The sequence below is a fragment of the Fukomys damarensis genome, unplaced genomic scaffold (genome assembly GCF_012274545.1).
Source record: "Fukomys damarensis isolate Sample0158 unplaced genomic scaffold, DMR_v1.0_HiC HiC_scaffold_1, whole genome shotgun sequence".
NCBI lineage: Eukaryota > Metazoa > Chordata > Mammalia > Rodentia > Bathyergidae > Fukomys > Fukomys damarensis.
The window spans coordinates 8239605-8265347 of record NW_022900913.1 but is presented as its reverse complement, the minus strand read 5'-3'; the positions used below and the strand labels follow the sequence as shown (position 1 = coordinate 8265347).

Sequence of the window (25743 nt, the reverse complement as noted above, 5' to 3'; positions counted from 1 at the left end):
TATCTCTAGGAACACAAGACGTTAGCTTCTTTCAGGAATAAGTTCTGATACTTCTACATTTGCTTTTTGCCACAAGATTGGTCCATACCGAGGATAAACATAAATCCTTAGTTGAAAAATTAATCACTTATCCGAGGCTTGAAAGCTTCCATTGTAGCTTTCCTTGTTGAAATCACAAGCTCAGTTGTCAATTCCAAGCATAATGCTATAGCAGGGTAGGGTGGTTGTAACCTAAGAGTTCCAGTTCCAGAGATGTGGAGTGGCAGAAAAAGCCCACCTTATCTATATCAGAACGTTTGCTTGGATGGAGATAAGAATTTACTGCCTTGAGGCACTCTCCCCACTGTGATGCAGGAAGGGGAATCCAGACAGAGCCTGCGTGGGTGAGACCATGCCAGGAGATAAAGGTGGAGTTCTGAATCAGGAAAGCAAACTTCAAGGGAGTCCTCTTCCTATTTAGCGGGAAGCAGAGCTTTCCACTATGTAAGAAAACTACCAGAGGCCTGCAAAGAAACTGCCTGAAAGGATTAAAGGAGATGGTTTCTGATACACAGTACTGAGATTCAAAAGTATCACATTTCTTCCAACTTACTACAACAAAATATTTCAAAGAATACAAAGATATCCAGAGCCCAACTATTGTAAATGGTTCATTTTCAAAAATCAAAGGGACTGTGACCCATACTGAGGTAAAAAATCAGCTCAAATTCATACAGGTTTTAGAATTAGCAAATAAGGGCATTAAAACAGTTACTGTAAGTGGATTCCATATTTTTTTTTCAGTTTTAATTGAGTTTATTGGTTCATTTTAGGGATACAGTACAGTTACATTCATGGTTCGGATCTTGTACCTCTACACAACAGGTCTTGCTTCTCATTTTTTTCCCCTTACCTCTGCCCTCCCTTCACCCCCTCACCCATCCCCATCTACAAACACTTTATTTCCATCTTTTCATTTTCTCGTATTTTTTTCTTTTCCCTTATTACTCTTCCTCTACCCATCCCACCTACCCTACACCTTTAGCCCCTTTCTTCCCATTTCACAATGTCAGTAATTTTATTAGGATCTTATGTGTTATTACAGTTTATTCACACCAGAGAAACTATTTGGTATTTATACATGTGTGACTTATTTATTTCACTTAGGAGCATATCTTCAATATGTATCCATTTTCCTATGAGTGAATCTATTTTTTTGTTCTTTATGGCTGAGTAATATTCCATTTTATAGAAAAAACACATCTTTATCTAGTTTCCAACGGATGGGCAAATGGGCTATTTCTAAGTTTTAGCTGTTACATACTGTGCCACTATAAACATGAGTGTGCATACATCACTATGATATGATTCTTTTAGTTCTTTTGGAAAGATACCCAGCAGACGGATGGCGGGGTCAAATGGAAACTCCAGTCCCAGCTCTTTGAGGTATTTCCATATTGATTTCCATAGTGGTTGCACCAGTCTGCACTCCCACCAACAATGGAGAAGGGTTCCTTTCTCCCCACAACCCCACCAACATTTGTTATTGTTTGATTTCTTGATAGCAGCCATTCTTTGTGGGGTGAGGTGGAATCTCAATGCTGTTTTCATCTGCATCTCTCGAATAGCCAGTGATGTGGAACATTTTTTTCATATATTTACTTGCTGCTTTTACTTCTTTGTCTGTGAAATGTTCATTTCAGATGCCCATTTTTGAATGGGGTCTTTATATTTGGGGGGCTGGTTGTTTTGAGTTCTTTATATATTCTGGATAGTAGTCCTTTGTCCGAGAAGCAGCTGGTAAAACAATTTTTCCCACATTGTAGGTTGTCTCTTAGTTCTGCTGATGGTATCTGTTGCAGTGCAGAAGCTTTTCAATAAGATGAAATCCCAGTTATTGATTCTTTCTGTTAGTTCACATGCTACTGAGGATTTGTTCATGAAGTCTTTTCCTATGCCAGTGTCTTCCAGAGTTCTGCCTAACTTATTTTCCAGCAAGTTTAGTGTTTCTGTTTTAATATTTAGGTCTTTAATCCACTTGGATTTTAATTTAGTGCATAGTGAAAGATAAGGGTCCAGTTATAATCTTTGGCAGGTTGAAATCCAGTTTTTCCAACACCATTTATTGAAGAGGATATCTTTCCTCCAGTGGGGATGGTCAGCTCCTTTGTCAAAGGTGAGGTAGCTGAGTACATTTGGATTTGTTTTTGTGTCTTCACATCTGTTCCACTGATCCTCAGATCTGTTTCTTTGACAGTACCATGCTATTTTATGACAGTGGCTTTGTAGTATAGTTTCAAATTGGGAATTGTTATACCTGCTGCCATGTGTCTGTTGCCTAGGATGGCCTTTGCTATTCTAGGTCTCTTATGGTTCCAAATGAATTTTTTGATTCTTTTTGCTATTTCTGTGAAATATAGTGTTGGAATTTCAATTGGCATTGCGTTGAATCTGTACTGCAGTTTTGGTAGTATGGCCATTTTCACTATGTTGATTCTTCCTACAAAGGAACAGGAGACATCTTTCCTTTTCTTCATATCCTCTTCAATTTCTTTTTTCAGAGTGCTATAGTTTTCAGTGTAGAGATCTTTTGCTTCTTTTCTCAGATTGATTCCCAGATACTTCATTTTTGGGGGTGCTATTGTGAAAGGAATTGTTTCCCTAATTTCTTGTTCAGTGAGTCTGTTATTTGTGTACAAGAAGGCTTTTGATTTTGCGGTGTTGACCTTGTATCCAGCTACTCTGCTAAAAGTGTCTATTAAGTCGATAAGTCTTTTGGTGGAATTTTTTGGGTCTTCATTGTAGAGTATCATATCATCAGCAAATAATGACAGTTTAACTTCTTCCTTTTCTATCTTTATTGCTTTAATTTCTTTCTCTTGTCTAATTGCTATATCTAATGTTTCCAGAACTATATCAAAGAGGAGTGGTGATAATGGGCATCCTAGTCTTGTTCCTGATTTTAATGTGAAGGTTTTCAGTTTTTGGCCATTTAATATGATGTTGGCTGTTTGTTGTTCATAGATAGCCTTTATTAAATTGAGATATAGATCATCTATTCCAATTTTTTGCAGGGTTTTTATCATGAATGGATGTTGAATTTTGTCAAATGCTTTTTCTGCATCTATGGAGAGGATCATATGGTTTTTGTCCTTGACTTTGTTAATATAGTGTATTACATTTATTGACTTATGTATATTGAGCCATCCTTGCATCCCTGGAATAAATCTGACTTGGTTAGGATGTATGATCTTCTTGATAATCCTCTGTATTCTGTTTGCTAGTATCTTATTAAGGATTTTTACATCTATATTCATTAAGGAGATTGGCCTATAGTTCTCTTTTTTAGTTGCGTCTTTCCCTGGTTTGGGAATCACAGTGATACTGGCTTCCAGGAATGAATTTGGAAGTATAGCTTCCCTTTGACTTTAATTGAAAAGTTTGAAGAGTAATGGCAGTAGTCTTTCTCTAAATGTCTTGTAACATTTAGCAGTGAATCCATCGGGGCCTGAGCTTTTCTTTGTGGGTAAATTTTTAATTGCATTTTCAATTTCACTGACTGTAATTGGGGTGTTTAAAATGTTTTTATCTTCTTTGTTCAACTTTGGTAATTCATAAGTATCTAAAAATCTGTCCATTTCTTCTATGTTTTCCATTTTATTGGAGTACAGGTTCTCAAAGTAGGTATTAATGATCCTCTGGATTTTTGTTGGACCTGTTGTGACTTTGCCTTTTTCATTCCTGACTGCATGGATCTGAGCCTTTCCTTTTTTTGATAAGTTTAGCTAAGGGTTTGTCAATTTTATTTATTCTTTCAAAAAACCAACTCTTGAATTCATTTATTTTTTGTATCATTTTCTTAGTTTTCATTGCATTGATTTCTGCTCTAATCTTTATAATTTCCTCTCTTGTTCGAGCTTTGGATTTTTCTTGCTCTAGTTTTGCTTGGAGTCTAAGATTCATCATTAGGTTGTTTATTTGAGCTCATTCTGTTTTCCTACTGTTGGCATTAAGCGCTATGAATTTTCCACTTAGAACTGCTTTCATTCTGTCCCATAGATTCCTGTATGTTGTATTGGCATTTTCATTTATTTGTAAAAACTGTCTAATTTCTTCTGTAATCCATTGATTTTTCAGGAGGGTGTTGTTAAGTTTCCATGTGCTTGTGAAGTTCCTACAGCTTCTTGTGCTATTGATCTCCAGCTTGATTGCACTATGATCTGATAATATACAGGGGACAACTTCAATTCTTTTGCATTTATTCAGACCTGTTCTGTGAGGCAATATGTGGTCTATCTTGGAGAATGATCCATGTGCAGCCGAAAAGAATGTTTATTCTGATTTTGTGGGGTAGAATACTCTATAGACATCTATTAAGTCCATGTGTTCCAAAGGTTGGTTCAGTTCTAGTATTTCATTGTTGATTTTCTGCGTAGATGATCTGTCAATTTGTGGTAGTGGGGTATTTAAATCCCCCACTACAATTGTATTAGTGCTTATTTGGTTTTTCATGTTACTTAATATTTGGTTTATATATTTGGGGCCTTCATATTTGGTGCATATATGTTTATGATTGTCATCTCTTCCTCTTGAATTGTTCCCTTTACAAGGATGTAGTGACCTTCTTTGTCTCTCTTAATGAGTTTTGTTTTGAAATTTCCTTTGTCTGCGAATAATATTCCTACCCCTGCTTTTTTCTGGGCTCCTTATGCATGGAGAATTGTTTTCCATGCTTTCACTTTCAGTCTATGAGCTTCTTTTTGCACTAGGTGTGTTTCTTGTATACAAAATATTGTTGGATTTTGCTTCTTAATCCATTCTGCCAGTCTATTTCTCTACATTGGTGAATTGAGGCCATTGACACTGATATTTATTACTGACATTTTCTGACTTATTATTATCATGCTATTGTCCTTTTGTTGACTCTTTACTTTTTCTCCCCTCTTCTTTTAGTTTCTTGCCTTGCCTATTTGATTTGGTCTGTTGGGCCTCATGGTGTTGTGACCTTCATTGTCCTTTTCTAGGATATTGTTTAGAATTCCTTATAGTGCTGGTTTGGTGTTCATGAAGTTTCTCAGGTGTTCTTTGTCATGGAAGTATCTTATTTCCCCATTCATTTTGAAGGAGAGTTTCGCAGGATACATCTAGGTTGGAGGTTGTTTTCTTTTAGGACTTGAAATACTTCACTCCAGACTCTCCTTGACCTAAGGATTTGTGTTGAAAAGTCTGCTGTGATTCTGATGGGCTTTCCTTTGCATGTGATTTGTTTCTTTTCTCTTACTGCTTGTAGTATTTTGTTCTTCTGTTGGATTTCTGGGATCTTGATTATTATATGTCTAGGTGTAGATTTTTTTGATCGTGTCTCGTTGGAGTTCTATATGCCTCACTTATCTGTATGTCTAATTCTTCCCTTCTGTTTGGGAAGTTTTCTGTCATTAATTCTGTGAAGAGCTTTTTTAAGTCTTTGTATTTTCTCCTGCTATTTCATGGATTCCTATCAATCTTATATTATTTTTCTTTGCATCATCTAGAACTTGTTGGATCGATTTCTCATAATCCCTTATATTTTTAAGAGACCTCTCTTTTCATGGTCACTGACTGCAATCCTATCTTCTATATCTGAAATTGTATCTTTGCAATTTTTTATTCTGTTATGTACACTTTCAATAGAGTTTTTAATCTCCTTGATATCTGTTTGAATCTTTTTTATGGATTCCATTTCTTTCCTCTGTTGGGCATTCATGGTTTCCATTTCTTTCTTATGCTGGGCCTTCATGGCTTCTATCATGGTCTTGAGCTCATCTATTTTTTTGTCAGTTTCTGTTCTAGAGTCTAGAATCATGATTTCCATTTTGCTCACCATCTCTATGGTTATCTTGTAAGGGATTCCATATTTTTAAAGAGTTGAATATAGCCATGAAAGATGTACAAAGGAAAAAAAATCCAGTGAAACTTCTACAAATGTTTAAATCATTGGTGTTGACATAAAACCACGCTGGATAGGATTAATGATAAAATGAAAAGATTATTTAACCCAAAATCCAAATCACACACACACACACACACACACACACACACACACACACACACATACTTTTAAATAGAAAAGCAGTGTGTGAGTTCCAAGTGGCATCTCAAACACTTAATTTGACTCACTAAAGGAGAGTTGATAGTGAAGAAGAGAAAATTGTTTTTAAAAGAACTAATAGCTGAACTTTTTTTCATATCTGATGAAGTTCAACAAACTCCAATCATAAAAAATAGGAAGAAAATCTCACCAAGGAACGTCACCAACAATTGTGCAGAATTGAGTGAAAGTTTTCAGTAATGGACAAAACAGTGAAAAGCAGAGGGAAAAAGACACCATATGCATCTAAAGTTATAGTTTACTGTAAAGTACACATGGTTGTGGATGTCTGTAATCCTAGCACTGTGGGAGGCAGAGGCAGAGGGATTGCAAGTTTGAGTCCATGCCAAGCAGTTTAGCAATTTGGTGTGATGGAAAAGAAGAAGAGAAAAGAGGAGGGGAGGAGAGGAAGAAAGGGGAAAGGAAAAGAGAGAGGAGTAAAGAAGTGAAGGAAGGAAATTATTTAATTAATCAAGGCTGATATGTAGCTCAGTGTGAAAATCCTGGACTCTAACTGCAGTACTGTAAAAAGTGCTGTACAGTCTTTTCTTTCTCTCTTTCTTTCTCTGTTTTTATTTTTAGCAATAGTACAAGGGAGAGGACACTGAAAAAAAATATATTTCAAAAAAATGAGGGCTAAACAAAGACTTTTAAAAGGAACATCAAGCTAGGTATTCTGCCAGCCTGCAGTCCTTTCTACTTGAGAGAGAGAGCCAGGAGGATCACCAGTTCAATGCCAGCTGGGTAATTTACTGAGACCCTGTTTCAAAACAAAAAATAAAAACAAAAAGGGATGGGGATGTCACTCCATGGCTTCAGTACTCAATACTTCAAAGAGATGTGTGTGTGGGTCATGTCAGGCTGAAAGTATTCATGGCCTGGCGACCCACAGGACAAGAAATATTCCAGTAAGTCCTTTAAATGGAAGGAAGATCAAATCAAATGGAAATAAGTTCCATACAAAGGCTTGCAGAAGACTGCAAATTTTGCCTGTCTGTTGAGAAGGCAGTTTGCAAATGAGAAAGCCATCTCCCATCATGCCCAACCTTACATCTAGGGCAGAGAAGCATGCTATGGCCACAGTTTTTCACACGTGTACCTCAGGGTGCCCTCTGTCCTACCAGAGGCCCAGGGCTTCCAATCTCAGTATCAGATTGTCACACTGTGTCACCATGGTGGTCTTTTAACAGTGGAGGGAAGATTTCTGTTTAGACAACACACATCATGAATTTCTATCTAGCTGCGGATGCTTTGGTTATGGTTTTTAAACATTAGAATATTTCTTCAGGTCACTTTCTTCATTAGTACATGTTTATAAAGCAGAGTGCTTACGTTCCTTGTGGGGAATTATGACATGCACGTAATATATTTTAATTCTTCTCTCCAATCCCCCATTCCCTTCTCTGCCTCCTTCCTATCCATTTCCTGATCCCCTCCTTTTACATGCATAGCCAGTTTTATAGCAGGACAGTTCATAATAGTGACATGTTGGAAGCAGCCTATATACCCATCAACAGACAAATGGATAAAGAAAACATGGGATTTGCACACAGTGGTGTACTTCCTACTCTGTTATAAAGATGATTGAGTGGTTTGTATAAAAATGGATGCACCTTGAAGCCAAAATGCTAAGTGAAATTAATCAGCCATACAAATTTAAATATTACATCATTTCTCTAGTGTCAGAAACCCAAGTTATAAATTAAAAACACAATAAAGGACAATAGGACATAGGGAGATAGATCTTTCTGAAAGAGGAAAAGGATCAAGAGTTGAAGGGATGTGGGAAGGAGGGAAGGGAAAGGGGTGGGGAAGAAAGGAATGATGTTATTTCCATATTGCAACTACACACAAAGAACATGAGGTTTTTAAGGTATTACTGAGGCAAAGAATGAGTTAGTTTACTGTTCCCAGATATGTTCAAAGCATAGTATATTTTAAACTTGGAAATGAAAAGTCTTCTAGAACTTGGGTATTTTTGTGAGAGAGAACAGCTAGAGTAATAGACTTCGAGACAGAAGAAGGGGAGGTTAAATGGCAAGGTTGGCAGAGATCTTCTTACTGAGAGTCCTGGTGCCTTCTGAATATGCACTAGTGAAAGTCTGTACTTAAACAACAACATGCCTTCTCAGCTTAACCCCAAAAGGCAACGTCATGCCCTCATCTGCAGTGTCTTTTAACTTCATTCTCTGAAATTATGTCAACATAAAGAAAACATCTATAAGACATCTAGAGTATTTGTTATATATATAGAGAGGGGCATCATATCTTACATTTTAAAGAATCTCGAGGACAGCTAATAAAGTGTTATCTTTTGGAAGACAAATCTATAAAATTTGGGTAGTTGTACTTCTCCAAAATATACCCACACCCTACTTTTTAGTATAAGGTAGCATTCTTATTTTTTAATCCCTAAAATATAACCGTACTGATAATGTATTTTTATAAGAAGTTAAATGTACAATTGTAAAAATGTTTTCTGACACTTTTAATTCAAATGTGACTTGCTATAATTGTTTGTTAAAACAATAGCATAGTGAAAAATAAAATATAAAGACTAAAATATGGTATATTAAAAAAATAAAACCTGGTATAAAATTGCTGTAGTTGAGGCAGCTAACATCTTTGTAGTTCTATTTAAATCATTTTTCATTAAAATTAACACAAAACTTTAGTCAGCATTGTAGAAGCATTTGTATTTAATTGACTATTTTTTAAAGGTGATATGTCAGCTATCTCAAAGATTTTGTGGGTAGCACTTAAACTGCACAGAATCAGTATTGTTGTCGTTGTGCTGGAATTTAAGGCATCATTTGCTTCAGTCTATAAGGTGGAGGTAATTTAAAGACCAAATTAATATACAGAAGCAGCTAGAAGTCCAGTAGGGAATGAAGACCATATGCAAGTGATGAGAAAGCGTGAATTGTTTCTTTATTAAATACTACATTTTGGGTGTAAAGATTATTAATATCTGTTGAATACTGATCAGTTGCCACAAGTGACAAGGATAATTTTTTCTCAGTGTGTCTCACTGACTCTTCTGCTTCAGCTTATGAAATAAGTATTTTAAACTAATTTTGCAGATAATGAAACAATCTTCAACAAATCATTGGGTTTTCTCACAGCTGGTGGGGTCCCAAGTCCAAGCTCCAAATTGTTTTTATTCCATAACAGCGCCCTTTGTGGCTCACATTTTGTCACTTTGTCAAGTGATGTGTGTCTGTCCCCCTGTCCTGTCATTTTGTTCTGGATCCCGTCTTTCCTGCGGCTGATAGTATTTATCTCTTTGGTGGGTTTCTTTCAGGAATTACAGTTTGAAAGGCTGACCCGAGAGCTGGAGGCCGAACGCCAGATCGTAGCCAGCCAGCTGGAGCGATGCAAGCTTGGATCGGAGGCAGGCAGCATGAACAGCATCAGGTACAGTGCTGCACTCTCCATTCTCTGGACTTCAGTCGCCCAAACAGTGAATTGTGGAATTTGTCTCCTCCTTCCAAACCCAGCTGGGGAAATGGAATGTTCAGCCAGATGTTGGAAAGAAGTCATAACTGGCCCAATTTAAGATGTTCAAAAGGTCCACAATAGCCTGATTTGTACTTGAAGCTCTTTTAACAAAATTAATGCCTGCCCTGGATGCAGATTATGCATAATCTCACACAAAGGGAAACTTTGCTTTTAGTCAATTTTCTGGAAGTTAGGAGATGCCAAATCACATGCTCCCAGCTTGGTTATTTTTGTTTTTTTTAATTCCTAAATAATCCACAGTTACAGGTTTCTGAATAAAAAAAGTGAGAAAGACAAAATACATTGCTTGTAATGTCTAATGATAAGCTATAAATTGCCTCTCAAATATCAACCACATGAGCAGTTCTCCATATGTGAGAATACTCTGTCATCCAGATGAAAGTGATTGTTGAGACTGTGAAGTATTAAAGAGAAAAACAACTCTTTGGTCACTTGGCCACAAAAGCAGTCATCCTGCTAAAGACCATGTTTTCACATATAAGAATGTAAGAGTGTGTGGATATTTGTGCGAATGTAACAGGATTGAAGATCTATAAAGTTGAAAACTTCCACTGCTCTCAAGCGTAATTTGCAGTCATCTCCCTGGATGCTGTTTTTTGACACGCCACATTTTGCAGGTGGTGTCTTAGGTAAGGAAACCATATCCGGGGTAGAAATGTACTGTGCTGTTTCTGTGACAGAACCCAACAGCAGTTTGTTTCTCACTCATGAAAGAGGCTGGGGTGGGAAGGCTCAGTCTGTGGTAAGGGACTTCCATCCTTTGAGGCCTCATCCTCATGGTCAGTTGTGTCACTGCGGTCACCGTCCACTGGTGACAGCCCATCCCTTGGCCTGTCAGAGGTGGAGTGAGATGTGGCAGGCATCTTGCTCCTGGGTTCTGCAGCCACTTTACTCTGGAAGTTGAAAGATGAGTTTGGTGGACTCCAGCACTTGCTGCCACAAAAGAATTGCAATGTAGAGTGATGTGAGTCTTTTGATACTGTTCTCTTCTTGACTGAATGTGAGAAACCTTTAAGTGAAACTCTTTGCTGCCACTGTTGTTAGACCAGATCACCCGCATGGATGGTACAGCACGGACCAGGTGCACCTAGGAGTAAGCATGTGCAAGCTTGTGCAAGCTTCTACAACCACATATCTCATGTACCTGAAGCTGAGATAGGTGCACTGCCCTCTCTTAAACTCATCACAAAATTATCTAAACATCCAGATTAGCCAAAACAAGGTGGATAAGAAGAAGGGAATTGAATTGTTTTTACTTTAAATTAGATTCAGAAGTTGAGTGGTTGAAGGTGAGCCGAAAGTAGAGAGACCCTTACGACATATTTTGTCTTCAACAAAACACCAATTTAGATGAAAAAATGATCCCATGGCACCTTATTCAACAGGCACTTTTGTGACTTCTGGAGAAGTCACTTTTGGAGAAGCCTCCAAAATCAAAAGAGCCATGAAAGGTAAACTTTTAAAATTGATTCAGGATATCCAGGCAGCCAGGACAGCATGACTAAGACACTAATGAAAGAAGACTGCCAGAAATGCTACAGAAAGTGGGCAAGGACTAAGGGATACATGTCTGTAAGCAAGGCAGAGTATTTGGAGTATGAGTAATGACAATGTGTCTTCTGCTTTAATAAATTTCTTTATTTTTTTAAATAATCACTATTTTTATCATACAACATAGAATCATGTCATTGGCATTATGATTTTCACTACAGAAATTGATATTTCATTTAGGAAAAAAACACATACACAGCCCCCACTCTTCTTTTTTTGTCATATCCTACTTGTCCACTCAGCTTCCAAAGTGCTCCTTTGGAAATTCAAATCTTCATTAAAGGTAAGAGACTAACCTATTTAGAACAACAAAAGCAAAAATAGAATGTAAATAATTTCAGAAGGAGGGTGGTTAAAGAGGCATGTGCTGATTTAGATATTGATTCATATTTCTTTGTGATACCAGAGTAGGAGGGAGAGTTTCTTAGAATAATTGCAATCAAGTGATATTTTCAGACATATATTGTATAATAGGTATGAATAACTTCTAATTCTATCGGAGGTCCTTCTGCCTTGCTTGGTGATAAGAGACTATTTCATCTGATTGCTTTGCTGTTTTTCTGATACTCATATGAACATGCAGACTTTCTGAAAAAACATGTTATTTATTACTTTTCACTCTTGCAACCACCTTGCTAGTCTCCTATCCAACAGTAAAATTTCTTAGAACAGTGAGAACGTTGCAAATTGGAGGCAGCGGGTTCTAGAGCTATTTATTGTTGCAGCAGATTTGATTCTACATCCACCTATCTAGATGATAAGTAACTGCAAATAGGAGCATTGAGATCTCTTAAACTCTTTAAAGACTTTTTAAATATACAAATGCATATGGTAGGTTCTAGAATTCAGACTGATGAGTGGTTGTCTAAGTCTTCTCTGGAAAGGAGTTCTGGGGGCTTTTTACTAGTGCTGGCAAGTCCCACCTTGAACCTTATTTCTTTCTTATGTTAGCTTTTCTCACCTGGAACCTGTTGGCAAACAAAATCTTTCCAAGCTCCTGGGTTCTTCTACCTTCCTATAACTCCAAAGTTTGTCCCATATCTTCCCCTGGTTCTCAGGAATCATCCTGACCAGAGGCAGGAATATTAGATGGATGATGGTCTTTAGTTGAGGTCATGATTAAGTCCCTCTTTATTTAGGAGCCTGGCAGAACCCCTCTTTGTAAGTATCTACCCATAACCTAAGGCAGTTGTGCTGACCTGGCTTTTGTTACCCAAAAGCCCATCTGTCAGGCCCCAGGGCTGGGGTTGCAGCTGCTGACCCATCCAGTCCTTTCCCAGGTCAAGGATCTGCATTGTTCTTGTGGAGACTCCACCCTTGTGTTACCCTTTAAGACCCCGTACCAGCATCCTAACATCCTTCTGCATGCAGTCATCCCACATATATGCTTTACATGGCCTGAGTTTGACCTGCATGGTATACAGCTCTGTGAAGGCCATTTCCCAACTTCTGCACTTTCACAAATGTGCCTATGACTATTTGCTATCTCTGTTTTTGTTCTGGCTCCTCCTCTGGCTCCAGACACTGAGCCTCATTTATACATCTGAATATCTTCTTGGTTAGTCCAACCTGGGTCAGATGTCCCTCCTTTAGGAGTCATCAGAACTTTAAAGTTCCGGAGATAAGTTTGGACCAACACATTCCTTCTACATATCCCGACTACATATTGCACATATTTCTTCTTCTTAATCGAACATATTCCATCTACAAATTCCCTGTTTCAGAATGTTTTAACCTTTCATCAAAAAATATGGGGATTTTTCTGTAGTGCTACTGAAAGTTTTATGGGGTCCAAATGCATGGCTACTGCAATTACTTGATCTGTGTGGCAGCAGGGACATACTAGAGAGACAAAAAATGCAAATCACAGTTGGAATCTTTGGGCTGCTCCTGAGGGAGAACTAACTCTTGGAAGATTGATGTTGATGATGATGGTAATGACAGTGATGATGTAATGAGATTTATGACAAGAGTGACAATATGAGAAGTACAACCACCATATGTTGTGTTCTTTCCTGGAGCTGCTATTCTTCTGAGAAGTTTACATGTCACCTCATTTCATACTTATCATAAGCCTTTCAAATAAGTATCATCACCTTTTCCATTTTTTCAGTGAGGAAACCAAGGCACAGCCAGACAGGAAGAATGAGTTCCAGTTTTGTGCCTTACCACAGGAGGGGTCTGGCTGCCCTTACCAAGTAGAACAAAGTAGGCGGCAGCTTGGGGGGACTGTGAACTCAGACCCAGTGTGAGCTGTGACTTCCTCTGCTGCTGGGACACTAGGGGCCTCAGGGCTTTGCTGAGGAAACTCATCTAACAGAGTCAACTCAGGACATCAGTAGGGAGCTTGACCATAAGTGGTCCAGCAGTGAGGACAGGAGTCATTACCCAAGAACCACAGAGCCTGTGCTGAAGAAAAAATATCACAGCAGGCTGCAGGGGAGCAGTTGGCCACACTGATTAAGTGCTACCCACCGCTGTACACCCTCCTGCCACTCCTGGAAAGCCTGTGTGGAGGTCATAGGAGGAGGAAGGATAGGAGACCAGCATCAGAGTCCAAATTTGCAGTGCTCTGACATGGGTGACTCCTCGTACCTGCACTCAGGTACAGAAGATATAGCAGCAGCAGCTTTACTGTTGGAGGGGCAGCTGCTTAAGTCCCTGTGCTAGATGCATTGTATTTTGTATGAAGGGAAAAGCAGTGAAAAGATATCAGAATGAAATGAATTTGAGTAATGGAGGCATTTATTTTTTTCAGTTGATATGAAGTCTGAGGTTGAACAGGATTTTTCCCATGTCTTAAAGACACCGTGACCCTAGTTAACCTTCTGAGAGTCCCATGGCATTTCATTGCTGGCTGTAAGCAAATAGCCTCATCTCTTAGCACTGCATCTAATCCATGAGTACACAGAGAGGGAAAGGAGGAAACGATCTTACTTCTCTCACTCTCTGTACACACACACACACACGCGCGTGCGCGCGCACACAGAGATACAAACATATATGTTGCCAAAGACATTAATATATATGTAACCCTTATACAACTTATTAATTACATTTGTTATTATTAACACAAATATTAAAGAAATGAATTGTTAATGATATAAATATACATGAAAACTGTTTCCCAGAGGTCTTCTCATAGTCAACTGACTGCAGCCCTAGGAGAGTTAAAAAATTCCAGATTCTGGCTGAGGATTTAGCTCAGCGGTTCCACCTTCTGCCTCTCAAGCCCAAGTTCGATCCCTGTTACACAGAAAGGAAAAAAAAAAAGAAAATTCCAGAATCCTCCATAATGATGACACACCCTGGTGCCCAAATCCAGCTATGCATTTGATAGAAAGGAGGAGACAGAGTTGGAGTACACCTGAAAGCTCCTAAGTTTCTTTAAGACCTCACAGCAATTTGAAAGGATTTTTAAAGTTTTTGAGAAAAACAAATTTTATTGTTTGATGATAGTATTCCATTCAAAAGATAGTACATATAAGCCTATTTTTCTTTTCTGTATAATTTTATTTTCGTGTATATGTATGCCTTAAGACTCAGAAATTAATCTGTAGCTTTGATTCATAGAAGTGGATGTATTTCAGTGTTGAATGGACTAAAGGTTTAATGTACAGTCAGGACAAATAAATAAAGTAATCACCCTTATTCTCAATTTTACAATACAAATACCCAAGACTCTGGATGGAAAATGTATATAATTTAATCATTAGTATGCTGTTATTTACATCTAAAATGTGCCCCCAAAGTCTCATGTGTTCAGAGGTGGGGCATAGTGAACAGTTTACTGGGGCATAATTTAGGAGGGTCTGTTCTTGTTCCTAGCTCCTCCCCTCCCTCTCTGCTTCCTGGTTCCCAGGGGTGACGAACTTTCCTCCACTGCTCCCTTCCATTGTGTGTTTCTGCCTTTGAGCCAGCTGACCATGGATTGAACCTGCTGAAACCAGGCGTCAAAATAAACTTCTCTTGGAAGTTGTAGATGTCTGATATTTTGTCCTGTAGCCAGAGGCAAGCTGAATAATATACAGTGTTCAGTGAAGGCACATAAGTCAGGTCGTCCCATGCTTTATGCCAGGATCAAATTTTAATAAAATATGATTAATGAATTATATTAAGGAAATAAACTAAATATAAATATAATTGTTTTCAATGTAGAGAATCTTGTGTATTTTATAATCCTACAAAACTGTGATATTTAAACACATAGTTAATTTATTTTTAAAAATAAAGACAATATATTTGCGACAATGTTTCATTTTGGAAACTAGGTATTTTACATGTTAAAATACTTGCTTTTTAACTTCTGTCAAATTATTTTTTTCTTATAATGTAAATATTTCTACAAATACACATATTACCAATCATAGACATTTAGCCAAATGTAAAAAGAAAAAAATATCACTCATATCCATAGGATTTAAATACTACTTTCCAGCTAGAGAAGAACACAATTACCAAGCTTTTGACCAATTTTTAGAATTTTATTTTTTATTTTTATATTTTATTTTTAGTTTTCAGTTTTATTTTACTGTTTTAAGAGTAGGAAAATTTACTGGGGAACAGGAACAGGAGAGGTCCCAAATGGGTTGCCAATGAGCCCACTTCTTTGAAAGTTTTATAGAACAGAATCAAAATGGTAGTCATCCAATAAGATTACATGTGTAGCTGCCTGGCTAATAAATAGCAGCAAGGGCATGAGAATGGCTTCATTAACCTTGGTCCATAATTTGTAGTCTTAGTCTTAGTGGGTGCAAGAGGATGGCCTACCCCTAAGGAGATAATGGTCTATTTATACGTGAAATCTCAAAAGGGTGGCTACCAATAATCTTAAATTTGGGTTTATCCTTTAGGGAAGTAATCTGGCCGTTGTGAGTTTAATCTTGTTCAGATATGTTTCCAGCACAGTTCTGGTATGTTCATCCTCCACACTGATTCCAATTCCCGACTCCCTGTATCTCTTCCTGACTTGGATGTCTGTAATATTAGCCCCTCTTGAAGCAGTACCCCTAACTGTGGTTGGGGGAGAATGGGGGCGTAGGTTCTACCTAGCTGCTTCGACCTGAGAAGTGTCGGTATAGGGGGACTGCAGGCAGGGGCCTTCTCCAGGCTGCTCCCGTCTTGGTCTGCTCTGTGCTGCTGTAACAGAATACCAAGATCTGATAACTTGTGAGGACAGAAATGTGTCTCTCACAATTCTGGAGGCTGGGGAGTCTGAGATAGAGGTGCTGGTACGAGGGGAGGGGTGTCACAAAGCATAAGGTGAAAAGAGGTTGAAAGCCGTGTTCACAGTGCTGTTGGTCATTTAGGAGGGAAGAATTCTCCTGACTAAAACACCTCCCCGTGGGCTCCACTTCCCAATAGGGTTTAAGGGATTAAGTTCCAGCTTGTGAAGTCTGGTGGGGACAAAAACATTCAAATCATCACAGTTACCATGCTGGGAAACAGTCACATCTCAAAGAGATAAAGTGTCACTCTTCCAACAAAGTTAGCTGAATATAGGATCATTAACCCCCCATTAAGTCTTACAAGATAAATAAATGAATCTGATGCTAGAAAAATAAAAGGGGGATGGAGGGAGAAAGGGGAATTGAAGCATGTTACGTGCGTGTACCGATCCCCTGTCGTGACTGTAATCATTCTGTACAGCAAACATGGGCTAATGCAAGTCCAAAACATTAACTAGAAGCAGGGAACAGTTAGGCTCATTTATTTGAACACAGCCATTAGTTACTGGAATGCCAATACAAATTGATATTCCAAAACCTTCTAGAATGCCTGCTCCATTCTACAAAGAGAAAATGGAAAAATTGCAGACATGGTTTGGAGGTGTTTTTCTCCACTGTTAATTATGTGTAAAAAGAAAACAGTTCTCCCCCATCTCTCTCTCTCTCTCTCTCTCTCTCTCTCTCTCTGTCTCCCTCTCTCCATTGTAAATGCTGGAACAGAAATCTGTTCACAACTTCACTAATTTCCCCGTGTTCCTTTATGAACTAATTGTTCTTCTCTTGACGAGAAAACACTTCCCCCCTCTCTCTCTCTCTCTCTCTCTCTCTCTCTCTCTGTCTCCCTCTCTCCATTGTAAATGCTGGAACAGAAATCTGTTCACAACTTCACTAATTTCCCCGTGTTCCTTTATGAACTAATTGTTCTTCTCTTGACGCTTCTACTACCATCTTTCGTTTGTGCTGCTTCTCCTCCCCCCGATCCCCTGCCTTCTTATAGCTTGCCTTTCCAGGCTAGATTGTTTTTCAGAATTTTCTACTACAGTTTTTCCTGTTTTCTACATAAATCAGGAGAAATAGTCTCGCATACTTTCTGGGCCCTCAGGATTCATCCCCGTGCTTTCCCAGCGCATCAACTTTCTGTTCTGGGATCTTCCTCATCCTGAAATAACAGGAGCCTTTGCAGCTGTTGCCGGTTAAGAGGGTGGCGCTTCCTCATCAAATCTCTGTTCCCCAGCCCTCACCCCCTGAGCTTCTCTCCTGTAGTCTGTCATCCAACTCTCACACCACAGAACCCAAGTTCTTTGAACTCTTAATCCCAAAACAAACTTACAGCCTGGATTGAAACTGCTGCCGCTGCCTCTGCCTCACCTAGGTTAGGACCCAGTGGTAGGTGCCGGGACTTCCTGGGGTCCCCCCACTGGTCTGTGAGGAATCCTCCAAGGCAGGCACTGGAGTGTGTGCTGAGAGCAGCAGAGCAGCACACGTGAGCTGTGCAGTGACTACCGAACGAGCGAGGGGAGGGATGAACGTGTGCTGCTTTCATGACCATGCTGTCACAGGGCTCTTACTTTGGCAAAATCACTGCTCTTATTAATCTGTCAGTATTTCCGTCTTTCAGAACACCAAATGTACAGAATATCCCTATTGTTCTCTTTCATGACATACTTCTCATACGGTCCATCGCCGAGCTGTGACAGTTGAGTGAGTAACACGCTGCCTAGGCAGTAGTGATGTGTATGTGTGTGCTCGGTAGGCGTGGGAAGCACCTGGAGATGCTAGCGGCACCTTAGTTGTGTAAGGACACACTATGATGTTTGCACAATGACAGAATTACCCGTTAACACGTTTCTCTCAATTTATCCCCATTACCAAGTAATGGATGACTTTATATATTTAACTTCATAAAATAAATTGATATCATATATATTTCTTATTATATGTAGTACATAAAATATATTACCTGACTGACTCAGCAAGATAATAATATCGCATGATACTACATTTCAATATGAATTCCATTTCATTTTTATGAAAATATCTGTTTGTTAAAAATGATAAGCCTGAGTTTTAGGGCCAGTTGATTCGATGTACTCTGTGTATGAAACTATTCTAATCTAGTCTCATTCTTTCACTTTGATCTTACGAATGATAAGTGTATTAACATTATAGTAGTAGTAAGGCTTTTAATAATAATCAGTGACAGAATTTACTGAATAATTTCCATAGGGTAAGAACAGCACTGAAAAAATAGTTTACATAAGTACGGCTAAATTTAGCCCTATGAGTTAGGTCTTAATTTTTAATTTATAGGTGTGAGCATTGTGATACAGAGAAGAAATGCATTTTCCAAAAGTCTAGCACGGTCTAGACATTGATGACTGAACCCAGACATCACTGTCCCAGCACAAGTCTAAGACGTGACTGTGCCCTTCGGTCCTCGCCTGCTTTCTTGAGTTGTGCTGTAAACAGCCACTTGTCTCCACTCCATTTCCATCGTAGAGTCACAGACATCTTTGGGCAGACATTCTGTTCTTGCCCTTCTCCGTTTACTGCAGTGTGTGTAGCTATTTTGAGATTCTCGATCTTAAAATGTTTCTGATATTCGCATTATACAAATAAAGTAGTTAGTAGGTTATCATTATGATTAAATGCATCCATAGTAATTGTTCAGTATTCGTTGGCAAATTTCCAATTCTCTTTCAAATTATCCATTGCTGATTAATAATTCTACTAGTATATATGTCTATAAAATGCAAGTTGCTATAATAAGCACATTGTTCTAAACGCCTACAAATAAAGAGTAATTACCTGTTCTAAGAATTTTATATGGGTTCTTAAGAAGTTTGAAAATTTGGAGCTTATAATTATTTAGCATACTTCTTGTAGGAACAAGTATGTGTTAACATCTTTCTATCACTTCTGAAATTTAGCTTCTTTTCAAAATATCACTTCAAAAGACTGATATACATTTTACATCTAAAAGTATCCAATAGAAGGAATTTTGTTTAGAGATATTACATGGTAAAATAGCCATTTTAGAAAAACAAACTAATGAATTTTGAAATTTTAATCCTGATCAGTAGAGAACCAAAAATTTAATTATTCTAGAAGATTCTTTGTTTCTCCTATCTTTATAGCATTTTTTTTCTTCTCAACAATGTGGGAGAGATTTTGTAGTTCCATAAATTATAATTAAATTTCGCCATTGTTTTTCTATGGTATTGCTAGCTTTGGCTGGGAAAATGTTTTTATTTTCTCTGAATTTCACTTTTTATCTCCAAGTCATGCTGTCCTATCACTCCACAAAGATTAAAATGAGAAAAATAAGTGAAGCATCTCACACACAGAGACTATTACTAGAAAATCAGGTGTCTTTTCTTTCTTGGCAAACATGCAGAAAGTCTTTCTGCTGCAGTTGGACTCCTGAGTTTTTCTACAACAGATTGTAGAATGGATCCTCTCGCTGTAAAATGGGCTACGAAATGTATCAGGACAGCACTGTGCTTGCCTCCTTCACAACACAGAACAGACGACCACCAGGAAATCGACAAGGAAATGGGAGAAAGCTCAAATCGATTTCCCTTCCACAGGAAGCAACTCAGTAGGTCTCTGGAGCACTGCTGCCGTGACTACTGGCTCTCTGCTCCTTTGTGATTGGGAAGAGGAGCACTGTCCAGGGATCACACGGTAGACGGTACATCGAGACACAGAATGCTTTGAGTCGATCTTCTTCAGTCAGAGAACAGCACGAGGTCACTGACCAAGAGGGTGCAGGCTGTTCTGCTCCCCGGTAGATGCAAATGGGCAAAACCATGACAGCGAGAAGTGTCCGTGGATGAAAGCATTTGTGTGTCCCTCACGTCCGCTCTGCCTTCCTTTAGATGCTGTGCGTCCGAAATATTTCATCAACGTATGTGTTTATATTTGTTTGCATATTCCTGAAAATTAGAAACGATTGGAGACCAGTGATACTGCGTCCGACAAAATGGCAATGAGCGTTCCACTAGTCGGGAGGAAACTGCTTCGTCAGTCAACACTGGGTTGACGACGGCTCGCTGAACAGAACACGTGTTTCCACGTGTTCACTTATGCGACAGAGAAGGGAGTGAGTGTATCAGCATGTTGCAGGTTGAGGAGGTTTGGGTCTGGGGAGCAGCCATGTGAGGTGTGACGTGAGGGTGAATCGCTTTGATTTCGGCCTCAGTTTTCCTCTCCTGTAAAACAGCCAACAGTGAAGGATTAGGCTTCTCCAGTTCTGTACTGCGACAGTCTCCATTTCATTCAGATTTGCTATTCAGAAAATGAGTCACATCTGAATATGTTAACATGAGAACTGAGTGTCACTGTATTTGTTAGAACGTCATGGCAGGAAACTTCAATTAAGTCAAGGCATAGGTTGAGCATTTTGGAAACGGAAACACTGAGAATTTTACACGTATACTGTAAGGTGCCTTCAGTGCTGTACCCTTTTCCATTCTGTTTGCCTCTTCATGTCTGCTCCCGTCTTACATGAAAATAGAGTCCTGAAGCAGTTTTGTGCAGATATGCCACTTGGGATGGCACTTTTAAGAATAAACCTGGGTTCTTTAAAAGAGAATATGCCTACAAAGGGCTTTCAAGCGTTCTTACACGTAAATAAATACTCCTTGGGCTGCAAATGTCAGTGTGACCTGGCATCTGCCCTCCAGGGGTTTATTATCAAACAGAGAGCTGTGTACAGAGAGGCAGAGTGTGACAGGATATGTTGGTGCTAGCAAGACTGCTGGAGGAGGTGGCGGGAAGGGTTGCACCAAAGGATAAAGGGGGTGACACATGGAAAGGAAGTGGTGTTAAAAATGACTCCGTGTGGAAGGGTGAGGCAGGGGCATCACGAGTTAAAGTCCCAGCCTGGGCAGTTTAACCACTTAGAGAGATCCTTTCTCAAAGTAAGTAATAAAAAGCGGGCAGGGAGGTAGCTCAGATGGAAAGCCCTGAGGGTAGGGAGATTCACTCTATGGGGAAAGCACAAAATGAAAAAAAAAAAAGTCAGTGATCAGTTTGGGGGCAGTATGATTGGATAGCTGGGTGTTGGAGAAGGGCGGAGACAGAAGCGTGCCATTCTCTGAGCAGTCCCACGTGTCAAGCTGGAGGCTGTGCGCATTGCAGAGCAGGCGAGACAGGACAGGGATGGGCGTCAGGAGGCCTGCAGAAGCTGCGACAAGCAAACGGAGTCAGAGAGATGCAGCCCTTGTCTGGAAGACAGGTCACGCAGACTAAAGTCTTCACACTTGGTGTTCACAGAGGGCCGTTGTGTTAAAATCATGGGGTTCTGGAAACCCACTTGGGATAAGGAATGCAGAGCAAACTATAAGTAAACTGTGATTATGTAAAGAAAAATATCAAATGTCGGGTAGGCTAAGCCAATGCCGGGAGCTTAGCTCTCACCACAGCCTTACCCATTTCATCAAGAACCCTTTGATTTGTTTTACTTCATGGTGGGTGAATGTATTCTAATTCCCTTTCATCCAGGAGAAACTATCATAGAATTTTAAATTTAAAAGATTGCTGCGTTAGCAGCAGGAAGCAAAGATGTTGCCTAATTTGTTGACAGTACAGTGGTATTCATAAGCCCCAGTCTTCCCAAACATCTGTTTGTTTAGTACCTCAAGAGCTGAGGAAGTTTAAAAATTGCCACATATCGCTGCTTAGTCTTGTGCACTTATTTGAGAATGTAATTCTCAGCAAGATTTTATCGAAAAGATGTGTCCAAGGAATTGACTGGTAACTTTATTCAAAATTTGGCGATTAACCTCCTCTCCCGAGGGTGTAAGGGATGTTACACACCTGTGGAGAGCTCATTGTCGTTTTAGCATGGCTCATTTTAGTGTTGGGTTCTGTCTTCTGGAACTCACACATTGCGAGAGGTTCCAACAGTTTCTGAGCTCGGATCTCAGGAGGTAACATAGGGTGGCTGTGAAGACAGTGGAGTTTCAAACAGGTGAAATCTGGATTGTCTCTCAGCTCTTTATATTACTGTGACAAAAGGAAAATACACCAGTGCTTTGGAAATGCCACTCATCTGTCTGAATTTGGGAGACTAACTCTTACCTTAGAAGTGTGTTGCAGTGACAAATACGGAAGTCTGTTTGGACAAAGTACAGTGTTTGTCACTGAAAAAAAAATTGTTTAATACGTGTGGACTAGTCCTTCATTAATTGCATAATTTCTCTACATGTTTCAATGATGAATCAGATATCACATCCACAGGCAGATAAACAGCACCTTGATTTTCGCTGAAGAATATGATTTATTTACTCTTTTATTTACTGAGTGATTATGATGATACCAGATTAACTGAACACATTATGTTAATTATTGTCACATTCTTCCAGGATGAAGGGCTTGTTCTAAATGTAGGAGTGATGTATGCGTATGATAACACGGCCACGTGCACTGGACAGCCACACTGTCTCGTCACCATAAAAGTTACATTTGGCCTCGAGTGGACAGTCACTCAATGCCACTGCAGTTTTGAGGTCTGTGTTCCTTTATGAACAAGCTTCATTTAATTATTGTGTCACCTAGTGTTACAGAAGAATTTTATCAAAAACTTACTGTGACATGGAGAAAAGACTCGATGTCTGAGTTAGGGATTTGTTGGCATTCTCTTAAATCCGTAAGAGTGCTTCAGGGGATAATGGGAGCTCAGGGCATCCTCCAGGGTTTGTATCTAAAACCTGCTGCCTGCTGCTGGCCGCGTGGATGGGGGCTGGGTCCAATTTCAAGGATAAATGTGTGGGACCGTGGATTTTTGATGTCTTCTATTATGAGAAGTAAGAGTATGAGATTTCATCGTCCATTCATGCATTGAGCTCACATAAATCACGGACAAACTATGTGACGCGGTGTAGCAGACATGGAGAACACAGCGATGGATTGTTGAAGCAAGAAGAAGTAGGTGTGGTGCGCACCTGTAATCCCGGGAGGCTGAGATAGGAGGATCAGTAGTTTAAGGCCAATCTGGAAAACTGTATTCTCAGTGCAACATTATACTTCTTTTTTTTTAGTGCACATGGTTGCACAGAATAGTGGATTTCATGTTCTTATATTAGTACATATCTACGGCAACTTTTACAACCTTAATGCTACCTTAAGGGTGTGCTTAGCGGGGATGGTAAGATCTTGCCCTGGTTAAAACTACTCTCCAGAGCACCTATGATGAGACACATCTGAAAAACTAGCAAGTGTGTGGCGGACCACTCTATCCTAAGATAAAACAGCAAAGACAAGATCAAAATTCAAGGGAGAGAATTAAATTAGGTCAGTTCTTTTCAAACTAACTACCCGTTAGGGTGAGGAAAGAGGTGTATTTTAGGCTCACATCTGACCACTTCAAACAGTTGTTGTGATGACTAATGAACCAGCCTTCCAGAGGGAGAAAATTAATCAGAACCTAGTTTTGTGTGCAACTCTTGGAGTCAGAACAAAGGAGTGCTAACCTGATGAAAAAGAAAAGCTGCATGGAATATTTAAACGATGCTATAGAAATAATGAAAATTTCAAAATAAGGGAACTTTGTGAGATAAAATACAAAACTAGTGGTAATTCTGTCAGAGGATTGGATTTTCCATTTTTACAAAGGATTTAACTTGCCTTATATTCCAAGAGAGTATTCTTTCATGGCAAATCTGAAAAGTGCAAAAGAAAATAAATCTCTGAGTTGATAATTGGATCCAATGATGTGATACTTCCTAATAAAATATTCTGTTATGGTGGACTCAATGGCAGACTATTTTTTAAATGCTACTGTTTATTAATTTATAAAGTGGAGAGAACTTAAACAAATCTTACATTAAACATTTTATGTTAAGATGATGTTTTATACTATAGGAATATATTATACAGAATTGAGAATATACAGCAAGACAGGCAAACCAAGTAACAGTTGGTGCACCGGACTATTACTTGGCTTGCCTGGCTTGCGTTTCACATGAATGTGGTCTACGTCCTTCGCCGGGTGCTTTGTGCACTCCACCCTGCATGTCTCCAATCACCAGGTTGGCCTGTGTGCTGGTACTTCTGGCATTGTTCCTCATAGACATCAGAATGTGCTGCAGGGCATTTGCACAGGCTGGCAAATTTGCTTCTGGAAACATTGTTAGGGACATTGTGTGGCAACAGAGGTTCCCTCCTAACAAAGGAGTTTCAGGAGTACTTGGAGGAATTTACACTCCTATGAGCAATGTGTAATCCATTGTCCTATGTGCTCAGCAAACTTTGTATAAAGTGGAGAGAACTTAAATCTTACATTAAACATTTTATGTTAAGATGATGTTTTATACTATAGGAATATATTATACAGAATTGAGAATATACAGCAAGACAGGCAAACCAAGTAACAGTTGGTGCACCGGACTATTACTTGGCTTGCCTGGCTTGCGTTTCACATGAATGTGGTCTACGTCCTTCGCCGGGTGCTTTGTGCACTCCACCCTGCATGTCTCCAATCACCAGGTTGGCCTGTGTGCTGGTACTTCTGGCATTGTTCCTCATAGACATCAGAATGTGCTGCAGGGCATTTGCACAGGCTGGCAAATTTGCTTCTGGAAACATTGTTAGGGACATTGTGTGGCAACAGAGGTTCCCTCCTAACAAAGGAGTTTCAGGAGTACTTGGAGGAATTTACACTCCTATGAGCAATGTGTAATCCATTGTCCTATGTGCTCAGCAAACTTTAATATCCCAAATTATTTTGTGGTTATTCGTTCAAATCTGGTGGGTGTTATGTTTGCAATTCTCCCATTTCTGCAGTAAAAGAACATTTTTAACACTTGTTAGATATTTTTGTTTATCATTCTCTTAAACACCTCCTGTAGTCTTTTGCATATTTTGCGCAATTTTGATTATCTGTATATCAGATATAATTTTTGTTGCTTGTAGATAGTACAGCCCTGTTCTCTGAATTTGTGGCTTGTTTAGTTTACTTGGCCATGTCATCTTAGGAGGAACAGATGTTGGTTATTTATTTGTGGTGCTAGGATGGAGCATAGGGCCTTGTCCATGCTAGGTAAACGCTCTACTCTGAACATCAACCCTCCAGAAGTGACTTATTTTAACACTCTGTAGCCATCCAGTCTGTTTTCTTTACAATTGTGAAATCTTTGAAAAATATTAAGCATCAAAACAACATTCTATATGTTTTCCTGTTAGTTGTAAAGCTATATCTTTGTACATGGAAATCTCTGATCTACTTCCACTTAATGTCTTTTTTTTTTTTTCAATTTTCTTTCCTTTGTATATGTAAATAACTATTTCAATACTTGATATCGAGTAGACTATCGTTTGTTCCATAAACTA

General features: G+C 39.1%; 1 protein-coding gene across 1 annotated transcript in view; it reads left to right on the top strand.

Moving 5' to 3' along the window:
• Positions 1-25743, top strand: part of LOC104847976 (catenin delta-2) — a 475688-nt gene that overhangs the window by 298592 nt on the left and 151353 nt on the right. Inside the window, exon 3 of the mRNA XM_033760074.1 lies at positions 9411-9523. Coding sequence (XP_033615965.1) covers positions 9411-9523 — 113 coding nt within the window. The remainder of the gene's footprint in view (positions 1-9410; positions 9524-25743) is intronic.